General features: G+C 45.4%; 1 protein-coding gene across 37 annotated transcripts in view; it reads left to right on the top strand.

Moving 5' to 3' along the window:
- The window catches only part of CAMK2G (calcium/calmodulin dependent protein kinase II gamma), a 164,933-nt gene that overhangs the window by 57,499 nt on the left and 94,003 nt on the right, over positions 1 to 13,431 (top strand). For 36 of the 37 annotated variants that reach the window (XM_083738377.1, XM_083738369.1, XM_083738379.1 and 33 more), the window contains exon 3: positions 9,662 to 9,721. In XM_083738377.1, coding sequence (XP_083594503.1) covers positions 9,662 to 9,721 — 60 coding nt within the window. Of the gene's footprint in view, positions 1 to 5,239; positions 5,368 to 9,661; positions 9,722 to 13,431 lie in introns of those variants that run through there. The other variant, XM_083738384.1, reaches the window with a different exon arrangement.

Raw genomic sequence — 13,431 nt, 5'->3', positions numbered from 1 at the left:
CATTCTTCAATTTTTCATCACGAGAAGACTGATAACTTTGTGTGAATATTGCTTAGGACTGAATATGCATGTTAGCAACAGGAGTTCTGTTCTACAGCTGGGAGCTCCACTGCTATATATCTTTAAATGGTCTCCTTTTCTACCTTGGTCCTTACCACTCTTGTTTTCATCCTTCTGAAAGACAGACTTCTGAGGTCTTAGGAAGCAAACTTTTCTCGGCGCCTGCCATCCGTGGCTTGGGTGAAACAAAGAATTTGCTGTGGGCTGACGGCTAATGCGCCTCCTGCTACTGACTCACTCTTTGTTGTGGAGGGCATTGTGTGGGCCTTGGGCTGGCTGGGAGAGGAGCAGCTAGCATGCCACAGGCTAGAATAGTTGGTTTACAACTCCCTTGTTGAGTGGCAGCAGTGCTAATCTAGGCCAGCAAAGGGATTCGGGGGCTGAGTGACTCATCATAGGAACTTGCGTCTTTTGCTGTTGCAGCAGAGAGTGGCCTTCTTTATTTGGTTCCTGCTGGCAGTTGTTAGCTGGAAGGGACTCCTGAACCAAAGGGGAGCTCTTTTTAGTACTTCCGCTTGGTCGCAAAGATAATGCCATCTTCATTCCATTCCTTTATCACTGGCAAGGCAAGCCAACTGTGGAAATAGGACGACTTGAGGTCACCCCATGTTCCATAAGTGGAGATGGCTCCTTCCATTCCTGAAACGGATCTCAGGCAATGCACTTAAAAATCAGGCTGTTGTTAGCAATGGCCTCAAAAATAGTCGCATCCAGTGCACACTGGAGTTGGTGGGCTGAACATAACAAAGTTGTTTTGTACTGTTAAGCCACTGGTTATGACCAGCGGTGACCTCTCCCAAGTTGTTGGTCTCAACTCCCTTTGCCAGCTATGCTATTTGGAGAGCCTACTAGGATATGAGAATGATTTTGCTTGGGGCCTTGTGTGTGCAGAAGGGATGGCCTCTGGTCTGAACATAGCTGCTAGATTACTCTTGTGTAGGGCAGTCATGTATCAGAGCAGAAACTGTGTCCGTCCCTCCCCTGATGTCATACTTCCCTAACCCCCACAAGTGAGGATGTCCACAGAGACCTGTGCAGTGCCAGAGGCAGGGTTAGCCCAGGTATGTGGACATGAGTAATGCGTGAATAGGACTACTGTAACATTGCATTTTCCTCAGTACCCCGAGTCTCTGTATGACCCAAAAGACAGAATGGAACTAAGAGGGCCTTGCGCTCAGTGCAGTGCATGCGCAGCCAGGTGAGAGAATACGCACCCCCCCAGCATGTTTGAGGAAGAAAGCAAAGACTGTGATATAAAAGCCGGGAAATGCAAATATATAAGCAGCACCCAGGCAGAAATAAGGTATCATCTACCCAAAGCTAAACTGCCTAGAGATGCAAACCAAGCACCACCTCTGGTGTACTTTCAGCTAAAGGCTCCTGAAGTTCAAAAGGTTCAAGTTGTTTGCCCCTGAGAGAACCAAATGTGGGGCTAAGCATTTTGTAATAATCAGGCTATGGAAGGCCTGCGCCGAAATAATTATTATACTTTATTCTTAAGCAGAAGTGAGATTTACCCTCTGATTGTGTATGCATTTTGTAGTTAGTACCTCAGAGCTACGTGAAAACTGAATGTTTCAAGATGCAGGTTTGGCCTTTATCTCAGCTTTTTCTTCTTCTGAGTAATGGTTGGGAATAATGGGGCTTGCTTCCCTACCTTGCTTGGAATCTTCTGAAATGTGAAACGAGCACCTCCCCATTAGTCCTTCTGTGGCTTTCCTCCTGATAATTCGCCTTTGGCTGTACATGGCTGTTTCCTGGGCCCGCTGCGTTTATTTATTTCTTACACTGCTGCTGGCCTTAAAGGTGAGGTCCAGCCTAGTGTTCATCCCCATGAATTGTGTGTAGAGTCCAACAATAACTATTAGATATTAGGTAGGTGTTTGGAGAAGGGAGGCAGGATGGGATCCTGTGCAGCCTCTTTAAAGTTTTCTCTGCTCTGCCTATATTCTGCCTCGAGAAGAATTTGACTAGAAAATGGTGCATTGTCTTACAGTTGCCCCAAGCAGTAATGAAAACCCTCCTTTGCCATCACTCTGAGGAGATCCATTGGGACATTTATGAATGAACTTCTGGCTGGCTGGGGGTGGGGAGGGCAAGGCCAAGGCTCTCTGTATGAATGCATGCAAGGGCCTTTGTTGTGTGGTGTGTCATGGCAGGAAGGTCATGGTACTGCCAGTGCACCTGACCAAAAATCTCTTCCCTTCTCAAGTCATTTGAGCTTGGCCTCATTTTGTGTGAGATTGATCACTTTTTATTGTGACTTTCTATTTTTAACTCGGTTCACCCTTAGGGAAGTAGGAGGTGGCCAAGATGGATGGGTTTTACTTGTGTTCTCCTCCTCTCCTCTCCGCATGACAGCTGATTAGGCACACTGACCTTTTTCATCATATCTCTTTATTTGTGTTACATAAATGTTCCTAGTTGACAGCTCTGAGGTCACCCGGGGTTTGCAGATGGCCACTGATTTTGTGTGTCTGTCTGAAAATATTCTGCCCCAGGCTTCCTCCCACCCCATTAAAAGAAAAAAGAAAAAGCTCTTTAAGAAACTGCAGCTAGAATGAGGACTTCAGAATTGGGATTTGGTGCTGCTGCAAACCACCTTCACCAAAACTTTCACAAATCTATATTGCTATTCGGAATACATAATTAAATAGACAGTTAATTTAGTGTCCAAATCCTTATTTTATATGAAGCTTTGTATTACTACAGGTCATAGCATAAAGCCTGAATGATGAATGTGTTTAGAGTTATGAGAATGAGCCCCTGTGAGACTTAGACTTGGGTGCTCTCTCTTCCCTTTCTTTTCTAAGGAGGAGATTGAATGCTTTTATCTCCTTTTAATTTAAACATAGTTTAGCATGTTGTCTGATCCCTAAACTGTGGTTCATCTTAGTATGAATAGTTGGAATAAGCTACCTTCATAATTTATGACTTGAAGTTGGCTTGTTTCCATTAACCATAGTTAAGATTAACTACAGTTTGTCCAGGGATGGGCTTGCACATTGCTGTGCATTTATTTTATTTATTATTTACTAGCACAAAGTGCCTGGTATGGCCTGATAGTTTTAAGAAACCAGAAAATATCGAGGTTTTTAAATCGATTGTGTAAGTTGTGCGTTTTAGGGCTGTGCGCAAACACCCACACACCAACCCAGAGCTCTGTCCTGACCCAAGAAACCCCTGGCCTGGCCCCAAATCAGTGTGTGTGTGTGTGTGTGTAGAGATCCTCCACCTTGGGAACCCTCAAGCTGAGTTTGGAGATGATATCTTGAGAGGTGGTCAAACATATCGAGAACATGTGGACAAGCAGACAAACCACTTTTCAAAGTACAGTTCACAACAAAAATATAAAGGGGAATTCAAAGTTGCATGAATGCTCTGTTAGCACAAGAGTTTAATGCACTTTACCTGCATTGTCATACGAATATGACTGTTGTGAGAATTCAGACCCTGGTGGTTGCATGCCTTAGTTCTAACAAGAAGAAACAAGGTGTGCTCACTTCCATCCTGTTCAAACCTCTCTACAGCTGTCCTGCCCCACTCCAAGGGCTGAAAAAGCTTACCAAAGGGCAAGAGGAGGCAGCAGGTGTTACCCAGCCCCAGTGAGGTGTGTGTTTCTGCCTTATATTCTGGGACTTGTAGTTCTGGTCCCTGGTAAAAAGTTCTGGGCCCTAGGTGGAGGAGGCAAAGTGATAGACACACAATGATTTGTTTATATAATTGGAATACCTGAAAGACCACGCCCATTTTGAGGCTGCGGTTGTCTCTATTGCTAGGTTGCTGATGCCATCGCCATATTTTACTATAAGTAGGCTATTATCGACAAACTTTGGAGATATTGTCCCAGGAATAAATCCATATTGGTTGATTGCTTTAATGAAAATAAAAGTTTGCAGGTGTGACAGCATAGGCATGAACTGCCAGTCCATTGCAGGAGCTGGGATGGAACTCAGAACCCTCCCAATATTCCTTTTGTGGGCAAGTACTTAAAATTTGGGATGCGGGTGGTGCTGTGGGTTAAACCACAGAGCCTAGGACTTGCCAATCAGAAGGACGGCGGTTCGAATCCCCGCGACGGGGTGAGCTCCCATTGCTCGGTCCCTTCTTCTGCCAACCTAGCAGTTTGAAAGCACACCAAAGTGCAAGTAGATAAATAGGTACCGCTCCAGCGGGAAGGTAAACAGCATTTCTGTGTGCTGCTCTGGTTTGCCAGAAGCGGCTTAGTCATGCTGGCCACATGACCCGGAAGCTGTACGCCAGCTCCCTCGGCCAATAAAGCGAGATGAGCGCCGCAACCCCAGAGTCGGTCACGACTGGACCTAATGGTCAGGGGTCCCTTTACCTTTATGTTTACTTAAAATTTGAAATGCATTGTCTCAAAAGCTGATAATGGAAGGGGGCAGCCAAGTGGATTGTTCTGAGTTTGGTTTCAAAGTCTATAACTGCAGGCATTCTGGTGGTCACATGAGCTTTTGGAATAAGCATTTGGATTGATGATCCATCTGCATTCCAAGTGAGTCAGTGATGGGGATCCCGAAACCATTTTTCTTTTTGCGCCTGACCTTTTACAGTGCTTGGTGGCTGATGCCGTGGAGTTCCAGGAGGAGTCCCGCACAACCAGAGCGAGCTTGAATTCTTCGCTTTGTGCTTGTCCGCCTGTTTTGTTGCCCTGGAGACAGAACAGCGTGGAATTCTTTCCCCCTGACCAGAAATAGTTTTCCTGTACCTTGTGACTGGAGTGCTTTCCTTCTTGGTTTGCAGCCAGCTGTGTGTATATGTGTGGGCATGCATTTAGATGAGGTAGGTTTCAGGGAGCATAGAGGTCATGGCTCCTTGTTGTAAGCTGTGCATGTGGGTATCGCTATATTCTACCCTACATCTCTTGCCTCCTGCGTCTCAAGAGGGTGTAAGGTTCCCTGCAGCAATTGCTCTTGATTTACATCGCCTGTGGCATTTCACTGGTTATGTCATGTCTGCTGAGGCTGTGAGCTGGTCAGCTGTCCATCTTGGCTGGCTAGCTGAGCAGCACGTGGTAAGTCTTCATCCCTCTCCTGATCAGCTGTTTGCTTCCCTGCATTGTTGCCCTAAGAAACAGGTTCACTGCAAACATAACTCACCCATTGGGCCAACATGATCGCTATCAGTTTATCGGAAATTAGTTTTTCAGCAGTGGACATCACCTACAGATCTTTGGGTGGTGACAACAGACGCAACTCTCCTCTAGTGAGAGAAGGGTTTGTTTTTTACAATTGATCATCACTTTCATCAGCAAGTTTCTTAAAAATGGTTGCTGAATCTTGACAGGTGAGCATTGAGAGAGGGTTCAAGGTTACAATAATAAAGTTTTTAGGAGTAGGTGGATAGAGACTTCTTCATAAAGTGCTTAAAGTCATCCCTTTAGCGTGTGCTGTATTTTCTATACTTCTCCTTTCAAGTGGTTGGCATGTGTTGGTTAAGTTTTTAGTCCCCTCACTGTCCAGCTCTCCTTTGGCCCAATATTTTTTATTCAGTGAAAACCTTGGAAACTTTCCCTTTTATGGTATTTAAAAAGATAGCTGGGTGTACTAATCAAGCAGGAAATAATAATGCACAGGACAGATTTATATGCAGGTACATGTTTCACAAAGGTTTATAAATTGGAGCTCTTCATTTCTGTAGTTGTGGAATGCGGTATGTAAATCTTTATCTATTGTTAAAACAAAAAAAAATTCCTTCCAGTAGCACCTTAAAGACCAACTAAGTCAGTTCTTGGTATGAGCTTTCGTGTGCATGCACACTTCTTCAGATACACTGAAACAGAAGTTTCCAGACCCTTCTATATAGTGAGAAGGTGGGGAGGGGTATTACTCAGAAGGGTGGTGGGAATGGGTGGTTGGCAGATAGCTGTGATGAGCCTGTTGACGACTCTTAACGACTGCAATAGGTCTGGCCTGTTTGTCCAACATAGAGAGCTGAAGGACACTGTTGGCATTTGATGGCATACACAATGTTAGACAATGAGCAATTAAATAGTCCCGAGATGGTATGTGTGATGTTGTTGGGGCCAGTAATGGTGTTGTCCGGGTGTATGTGGCAGCAAAGTTGGCATCTGGGTTTATTGCAGGCTCTGGTGCCAGTGTCCGTGTTAGGTCTGGTTGTAGTATTATTGTAGGTTAGGAGTTGTTTAAGACTGGGTGGCTGTCTGTAGGCAATGAAAGGTCTTCCTCCCAGAGCTTGAGCTCTGTATGCCATCAAATGCCAACAGTGTCCTTCAGCTCTCTATATTGGACAAACAGGCCAGACCTTACGCCAAAGAATAAACGGACATAAATCGGACATCAGGAATCACAAGACAGAGAAACCAGTAGGAGAACACTTCAATCTCCCAGGACATTCTATACAAGATCTCAAAGTAGCTGTTTTACTACAAAGGAATTTCAGAAATAGACTGGAAAGAGAAGCTGCTGAATTACAACTTATCACCAAACTTAAAACCATGGAGAAACCTGGCCTGAACAGAGACCTTGGATTCTTATCTCATTATACATGACAAAGCCATTTTTCACCTTTTCACCCCTTGCTTCTCCCTGTAAGACCTATTGCAGTCGTTAAGAGTCGTCAACAGGCTCATTACAGCTATCTGCCAACCACCCATTCCCACCACCCTTCTGAGTAATACCCCTCCCCACCTTCTCACTATATAGAAGGGTCTGGAAACTTCTGTTTCAGTGTATCTGAAGGAAGTGTGCATGCACACGAAAGCTCATACCAAGAACTGACTTAGTTGGTCTTTAAGGTGCTACTGGAAGGAAAAATTTTTTTGTTTTGACTATGGCAGACCAACACGGCTACCTATCTGTAACTTTATCTATTGTTGTTGGTTTCTTGAAAAGCATATTTCTAGCACTTATAGTTTGTGTGATTAATGACAAATAGAATAGGCAATTATTTTTTTTTTTTTTGTAGGTTGTGAGACTCTTATTGTTCTTGGCGCATGGTCACTTCTCAGTCCCTAATCCATATACATATATCTGCAGTCACATACTGAAACCTGCCCTTCCTGTGAGCCTATGTCCAGCTGTATGAGCAGTTTGCTGGCCAAAATCCAAAGCCAATGCTTTCCATAGAAGGAGGTTTGCATTTGTTTGTGCATGCAGACAAAAAAGGGGGCCCCCAACATTTAACCCCCAGGAGCAGGTTGAAGATGCAGGCCATGCGCAATGAATTAGGAGGCTGAGATGAGCACATCAGATTCCGGGTGAGGAGTGGTATTAATATTTTTGGAACATTCACACAGGCTACCACCTGCCTTCAGAAAACTAACCCATGAAGAGGGGGAAGTATCCTAGCAGGGTCTTCTCACCGAAGACCTACTTTTGATGGCTTTGTCTTTACATACGGATCGTGGTGTTCAAAAGCATGCCCCGCCCCCCTATTTGATGTCTGAAGTGGAAGCATCCAGAATTCTTCCACCTTGTTTTGTGTGACACATAGATCAGCTCTGCAGCCAAACCTGCAGCCACAGCTACATTATGTGCAGAAAGGCTCTTAGACTATATAAAAGATTAATCAGTATTTTTCTTCCACTGTGTTGGAGTGGAAAAGAACCGCATTGCTCTGCTGTTCAGCTGCTGTTCTCATACTTGGTGATCATTGCACTAGATCTTTTGAGGTTCTGCTTGCACAGTTTGCGGCATCTTTTGGGTGCGAGGGAGGAGACCTTCTGATACTTCTGCTCCGTGCTTCTGAAACGCTGCATTTTGATGCAGCTCAAGCACTTTCCCTTCCTTGCCCTGGGATGCTTGATGTGATCCTTAGGACTAATTCTTAGTTTGGGGGAGAAGTATTACTATAGGAAGAGTGGCAGGGTGATGCGACTTTGTGCTGCAGTGGTAATAGTACTACTACTGAAATATTTTGCTTCTGAACAGTTTTTGAAGGTGCATGAGACCTCCCTGTCTTGTGTGAAATGGAAGGCCTTCCAAAAACCACTAGGCGCAGTTGACACTTTTTTGGTGGTAGGTTTTCTCTTACCCATAACAACAGCTCTTTCCTGGGGCTGGAGCTCCTCTTGAAACCCCTCTGCAACTCAGCTTGTTGATCATGAGCCCCTGACGTTGATCTCTCTGACCTGGGAGAGAAAAGCAGGCTCAATATTGGTGCCATAAACATGTGTGCATGCTGAGGTTGGAGGCAGTCTCCCTCCTTTACACAGGCAAACAAATCCTGGCATTAACTCTCTACCATTGGCAAAGTCAGCACCAGCATTGCTTTAAAAAAAACTCCAGTCTTCCTCGTTGACTTTCAAGCCTTGTTTTCACCTTGCTTGATGATCTTCTCCCTTTTGCTGCTGTTAGAGAAGGGACGTGATCACTGAGTTGACAAATCACTTCTCTGTCTGATCCTTGGTGACGAGAAAGGGCCCTCTGGCATCTTCTCCCTCCCTAACCTCCCCCTCCCCATACACACATCATGTCTGATTTTTCAGGGTTATGGAGAAGCTGCTGCCTTGATGCTTTTTCTTTCTAGTCCAGATGACAACCCTGTTGGAACTGACGTTGCTTTTCTGTTGCGATGAATGTCCTCCTTAGGATATAAAGATAACTGGCAGCACTTCTGTGTCCCCACCTCCAAGCCATTCCACATTACGATTGTGGGTTTAGATTGTCCAGCCTAACCTTCTGTGTATCTGTCCTAGAAACAGGTTAAGGGTGAATTCTTTGGCTTTTGAGACTAGACTCGTTATCCTACTCTCTTCTGTAAACCGTTTCCCAATATCTTTTATTCTTAGTCTTAGTTTTACTCTTTAAATTTGTATACCACCCTTCATCTGCAGATCTTAAGGCCGTTCACAACAATAAATTACAATATAAAAACACAGAATACATAACAAAAACAAAGCAATAATTTCCCCTGATATCAAGTTCTGTTCATGTTTTGCGCCAAGGAAACTTAGTTCTACACCCAAATTATACAAATCAACAAAAAGCAGGGCTGCCCCACACATGAGACCAGGTGAGGTGACTGCCTCAGGCTGCAGCTTCCCCAGGGGCAACAGATCCTGATGTTGATCCCCACACACACCTTGTTCCTGATGTCGATCTTTGGCACTCATCCCTTCTTCCCTGGTGGGAGGAGGGGCTGCCATTTTGGGGTTTACCTCAGGTGCCAAAATGTCTTGGTCTGGCCTTGACAAAATGTTCATTCAACTGCTTATTCTGAACCCAGAATAATTTGAATTTTAAAGAAAAATACTTAAACACACATTTAAGTATATATGCCTTAGAAAAGATACTCGGGTCTTGTGTATAACTACTGAAAGTCTCACACAATGAAAGAATGGGCCGTCTAAAGCAATTCCTTTCGCATAGAAAAGTACCATGTCATTTGCGCGTTAACGCTATCTCTGCCGACCTTCAATGTAAATATTGTCAGGGTTGCTTGCCATCCTGGAGGAAGGCATGTTCTGGGGAAGAGAAGGCTGCTCTCAGACATCCGCCACATCCCGTTTGCGGCTGGTCTGTTGGTGTGTCTGTCTGGTTTTTTGTTTAGATCAGAGCGAGGGCCCTGGAGCAGAAGTTGCCAACTAACTCTTTATTTTATTTTCTCCTACTCTTAGATCACCAGAAACTGGAACGTGAGGCTCGAATCTGCCGATTATTAAAACACCCAAATATCGGTAAGTAGCATGGGAGAAAAGTCTTCAAATTTTCTCTCCTTGCAAATGGTGAGCAAGCCATTTTGTGGGGGCCAGAGCCAGGTGGGTAGAGAGCGATAACTTGTGCTGGAGAAACATTTTGGGTAGCCTACCTCAGGGTGAGGGGCAATTACCTCTGTCCTCCTCTTCGAAATACATTTCCTCAGAGAAAGTGCATTTCACCACTATCAGCCCATCCCCTGACCTGTCTCCTCCACTCTTCCACACCCAAGCAGAAGAGAGTGGTTGCCATTACAAAGTGGTTGCACTCCCTTTGGCTTGTCCCTGACTGCTTACTTGGTTAGCTCTGCTCTAGGGTATATTCAATGAAGGGATCCATTACATGAATGAGAACTGCTTGCTGGAACAGACCAAAGCGCAGCTAGCCAGAAAAAGCAAAGCATGAAGGTCACATACTTCCTCTTCCCTCCCCAGTAGGTGATATTCAGAGGTATACTGCCCCTGAAATACGGAGGTTTCATTTAGCTGTATGGCTGACCACTGTTTATAGGGCCCCTGTCCTTATGCATGCACATGCGCTATCTCTGAAATGAATAGCATTTTCCTAGAAGAGGGTCTCCGAACTTCATCCTAGCAAACGGAAACTTAGAATGGTGTTGGTCATCCCTGCTGAAGCCTCATAAGCCCAAGGCTTCTGCTCTATGGAAATGGCATTCCAGTGCCCAGCGCAGCTCCTTACCCATTTCCATAAGGACTTAAGAAGAGCCTGCTGGATCTAGTTAGAGGCCTGTCTGGACCAGCATCCTGTTCTTACAGGGGCTGAACAGACACCTGCCTGTAGTTTCTAGCAACTGGAATCCAGAAGCATATTGCCTGCAACAGTGGAGGTAGAACATGGGAGGTAGAACATCAGGTCTAGTAGCCTCCTCCTCCATGGATTTGTCTAATTCCCTTTTAAAGCCACTCAGGTAAATGGCCACCATAGCCTCTTGTGGGAGTTAGTTCCACAGTTTGTTTGAAGACGTACTTCCTTTCTTCTTCCCCAAATCTTCCAGCAGTCAGCTGCCCTGAGTTGTAGTATTGTGAGAGAGGAAGGAAACCTTCTATCCTATCCCCCCATGCCATGCATAATTACTTGCCTTTTCTCCAAACGAAAAAGTCCTAAAGGGTGAAGCTTTTCCTTCCCATTGATCATTTTGGTTGCCCATTTCTGAACCTTTTTCAACTATACAGTGTCCTTGTTGAGTTGAGGTGGCCAGAACTGTACACTGTACTTCCAAGTGTGATCACACCATACATTCCTATAATGACACCATGATATTGGCAGTCCTCTTTTCAGTTCCTTTCCTATTTATCCCTAGCATGGAATTGGGCTTTTTCACAGCTGCCGCACACAACTTGACCTTCTGGCTCGGCTTCAGCAAAGCTTGTTCTTCTGTATGCTTGGCTATTTTATCTCCTACCGCTTTTCATCAGTATAGCTAGAACTTATGCTTAAGCTAACTGGCCTGCAAGTTCCAGTATCTCCACTGGATCCCTTTTTTAAAAAATCGGTGTGACCACCAACCATTTTCCTGTCCCCTTTTATGGAGGCTGATCTTTTGAACAAGTCATTTATTTTTGTTAGATCAGCAGTTTCACCTTTGAGTTCTTTAAGAACTCTTAGGTGGATGCCATCTAGACCTGATGATTTGCCAGTTTCTATTTTGTCAAGAAGGCTTGGGATAGTGGTTTCCAATTTTTTGTGTGTGCCATGGGCCACTTGAAAATTGCTGAGGATCTTGGTGGACCACTTGATGATTTTCCCACTACCCTATCCACCCATTGTAGTGATGCACTGTCGTGTGCTGTGCTAGATGCTGTATGTCTTAATTGTAATTTCATTGATCCTGTTGTTTATTGCACCTTGTACCTTATTGTATTCCATGGAATTTAAATTGTAATGCTATAAGATGCAACATAAGAAATAAAAGAACCAGTTAAAGTGCAGCTAAAATCAATATGAATATTTAGTGTGATGAAAGTGCTGTCTCCCCTTTTCAGCCACCAACCTGAATGAATATGGCAGACTGCCGCCAGAGAGCCCCTGGCCTAGAATTTAATCCCACCATAATTTTGCCTCCGTTCCTCAGACTCCCTGTAAAAAAGTTAGTTCAGGCGCAGGGATCTGACGTGGTTCCTTTTTCTGGTCATGGTGTTTCCATCTCTTAATTCCCCACACATGCCTCTCTCAGCTAACTCAGTGTTTTTCCCTTTTTTTAAAAAACAAACAAACAGCAAACTAATTCTGGAACTACGAAGCAGGGAACTTTGGAGTCTGGCTTGCATATATTTCTGGCTCCAGGAAAATAATTTCCTCTTCTCCCAGACATTTGATTGATTTTCCCGCACAGCTTTGTCGGGCATCTTTTAATTAATTAATTTGATGGTGATCATGCTGACGTTGGGGAATGTGGGGTTTTTTATTGTTCTATGAAGTTGTGTGTGATCATGTTTGGTGCTTTGCTGCTTGTGTTTTTAATCTCATATGTGATTCCTCCCCCCCGCCCACCTGCCCTCCTATTTATATTTGTATCTTTACTTTTGCCTTTGGACTCTTTTGTATGACATGATGAGCAAATGAGTAGACATGGGGATCCAGGGCACAGTCCTTCAATGGCTGCGCTCATTTCTCTCTGGTCGGGGACAGAGGGTGGCGCTTGGGGGGGGAATTGTCATCCCACCACTCCTTGGTGTGTGGTGTGCCCCAGGGTGCAATACTCTCCCCGATGCTTTTTAACATCTTTATGTGCCCCCTCGCCCAGCTTGTCCGGAGTTTTGGGCTGGGCTGCCATCAGTATGCTGATGACACCCAACTCTATCTGTTGATGGACGGCCACCCGGACTCGGCCCCAGACACACTGATCAGATGCTTGGAGGCTGTGGCTGGATGGTTACGTGGGAGCCGGTTGAAGTTAAATCCTTCGAAGACAGAGGTCCTCTGGCTGGGACGGGACGACATGGGACTGAGGGGGCAACTCCCATCTCTTGCGGGGGTGCAATTAGTGCCAGCACCGTCCGTTAAGAGTTTGGGTGTAATCTTCGATACCTCCCTCTCCATGGAGGCGCAGATTGCAGCTATAACAAAGGCGGCATTTTTTCATCTCCGCCAAGCTAAGCAGTTGGCTCCTTACCTCTCTCGCCCTGACCTAGCCACTGTGATCCATGCGACGGTCACCTCCAGACTGGATTATTGTAACTCGCTCTACGTGGGGCTGCCCTTGAGACTGACCCAGAAACTCCAGCGAGTGCAAAATGCCGCAGCGAGACTCCTTACGGGGTCTTCGCTTAGAGATCACATTCATCCGGTGCTATACCAGCTGCACTGGCTCCCGGTGGAGTACAGGATCAGGTTTAAGGTGCTGGTTTTAACCTTCAAAGCCCTATACGGCCTAGGGCCCTCGTACCTACGGGACCGCCTCTCCTGGTATGCCCCACAGAAGAACTTACGATCTTCAAATAAAAACACCTTGAAGGTCCCAAGCCACAGAGAGGTTAGGCTGGCCTCAACTAGAGCCAGGGCTTTTTCGGCTGCGGCTCCAACCTGGTGGAACGCTCTGTCACAAGAGACAAGGGCCCTGCAGGACTTGACATCTTTCCGCAGGGCCTGCAAGACAGAGCTGTTCCACCTGGCCTTTGGTCAGGGCGCAGCCTGACTCCCTCCTTTGGCAATCTTTACAAAACTTTAGTTT

Source organism: Podarcis gaigeae, assembly GCF_964106915.1.
Source record: "Podarcis gaigeae genome assembly, chromosome: 5".
In the NCBI taxonomy this organism is placed as follows: domain Eukaryota; kingdom Metazoa; phylum Chordata; class Lepidosauria; order Squamata; family Lacertidae; genus Podarcis; species Podarcis gaigeae.
Note: the sequence above shows the minus strand (reverse complement) of the source record. Positions and strands in the feature narration are given on the sequence as shown.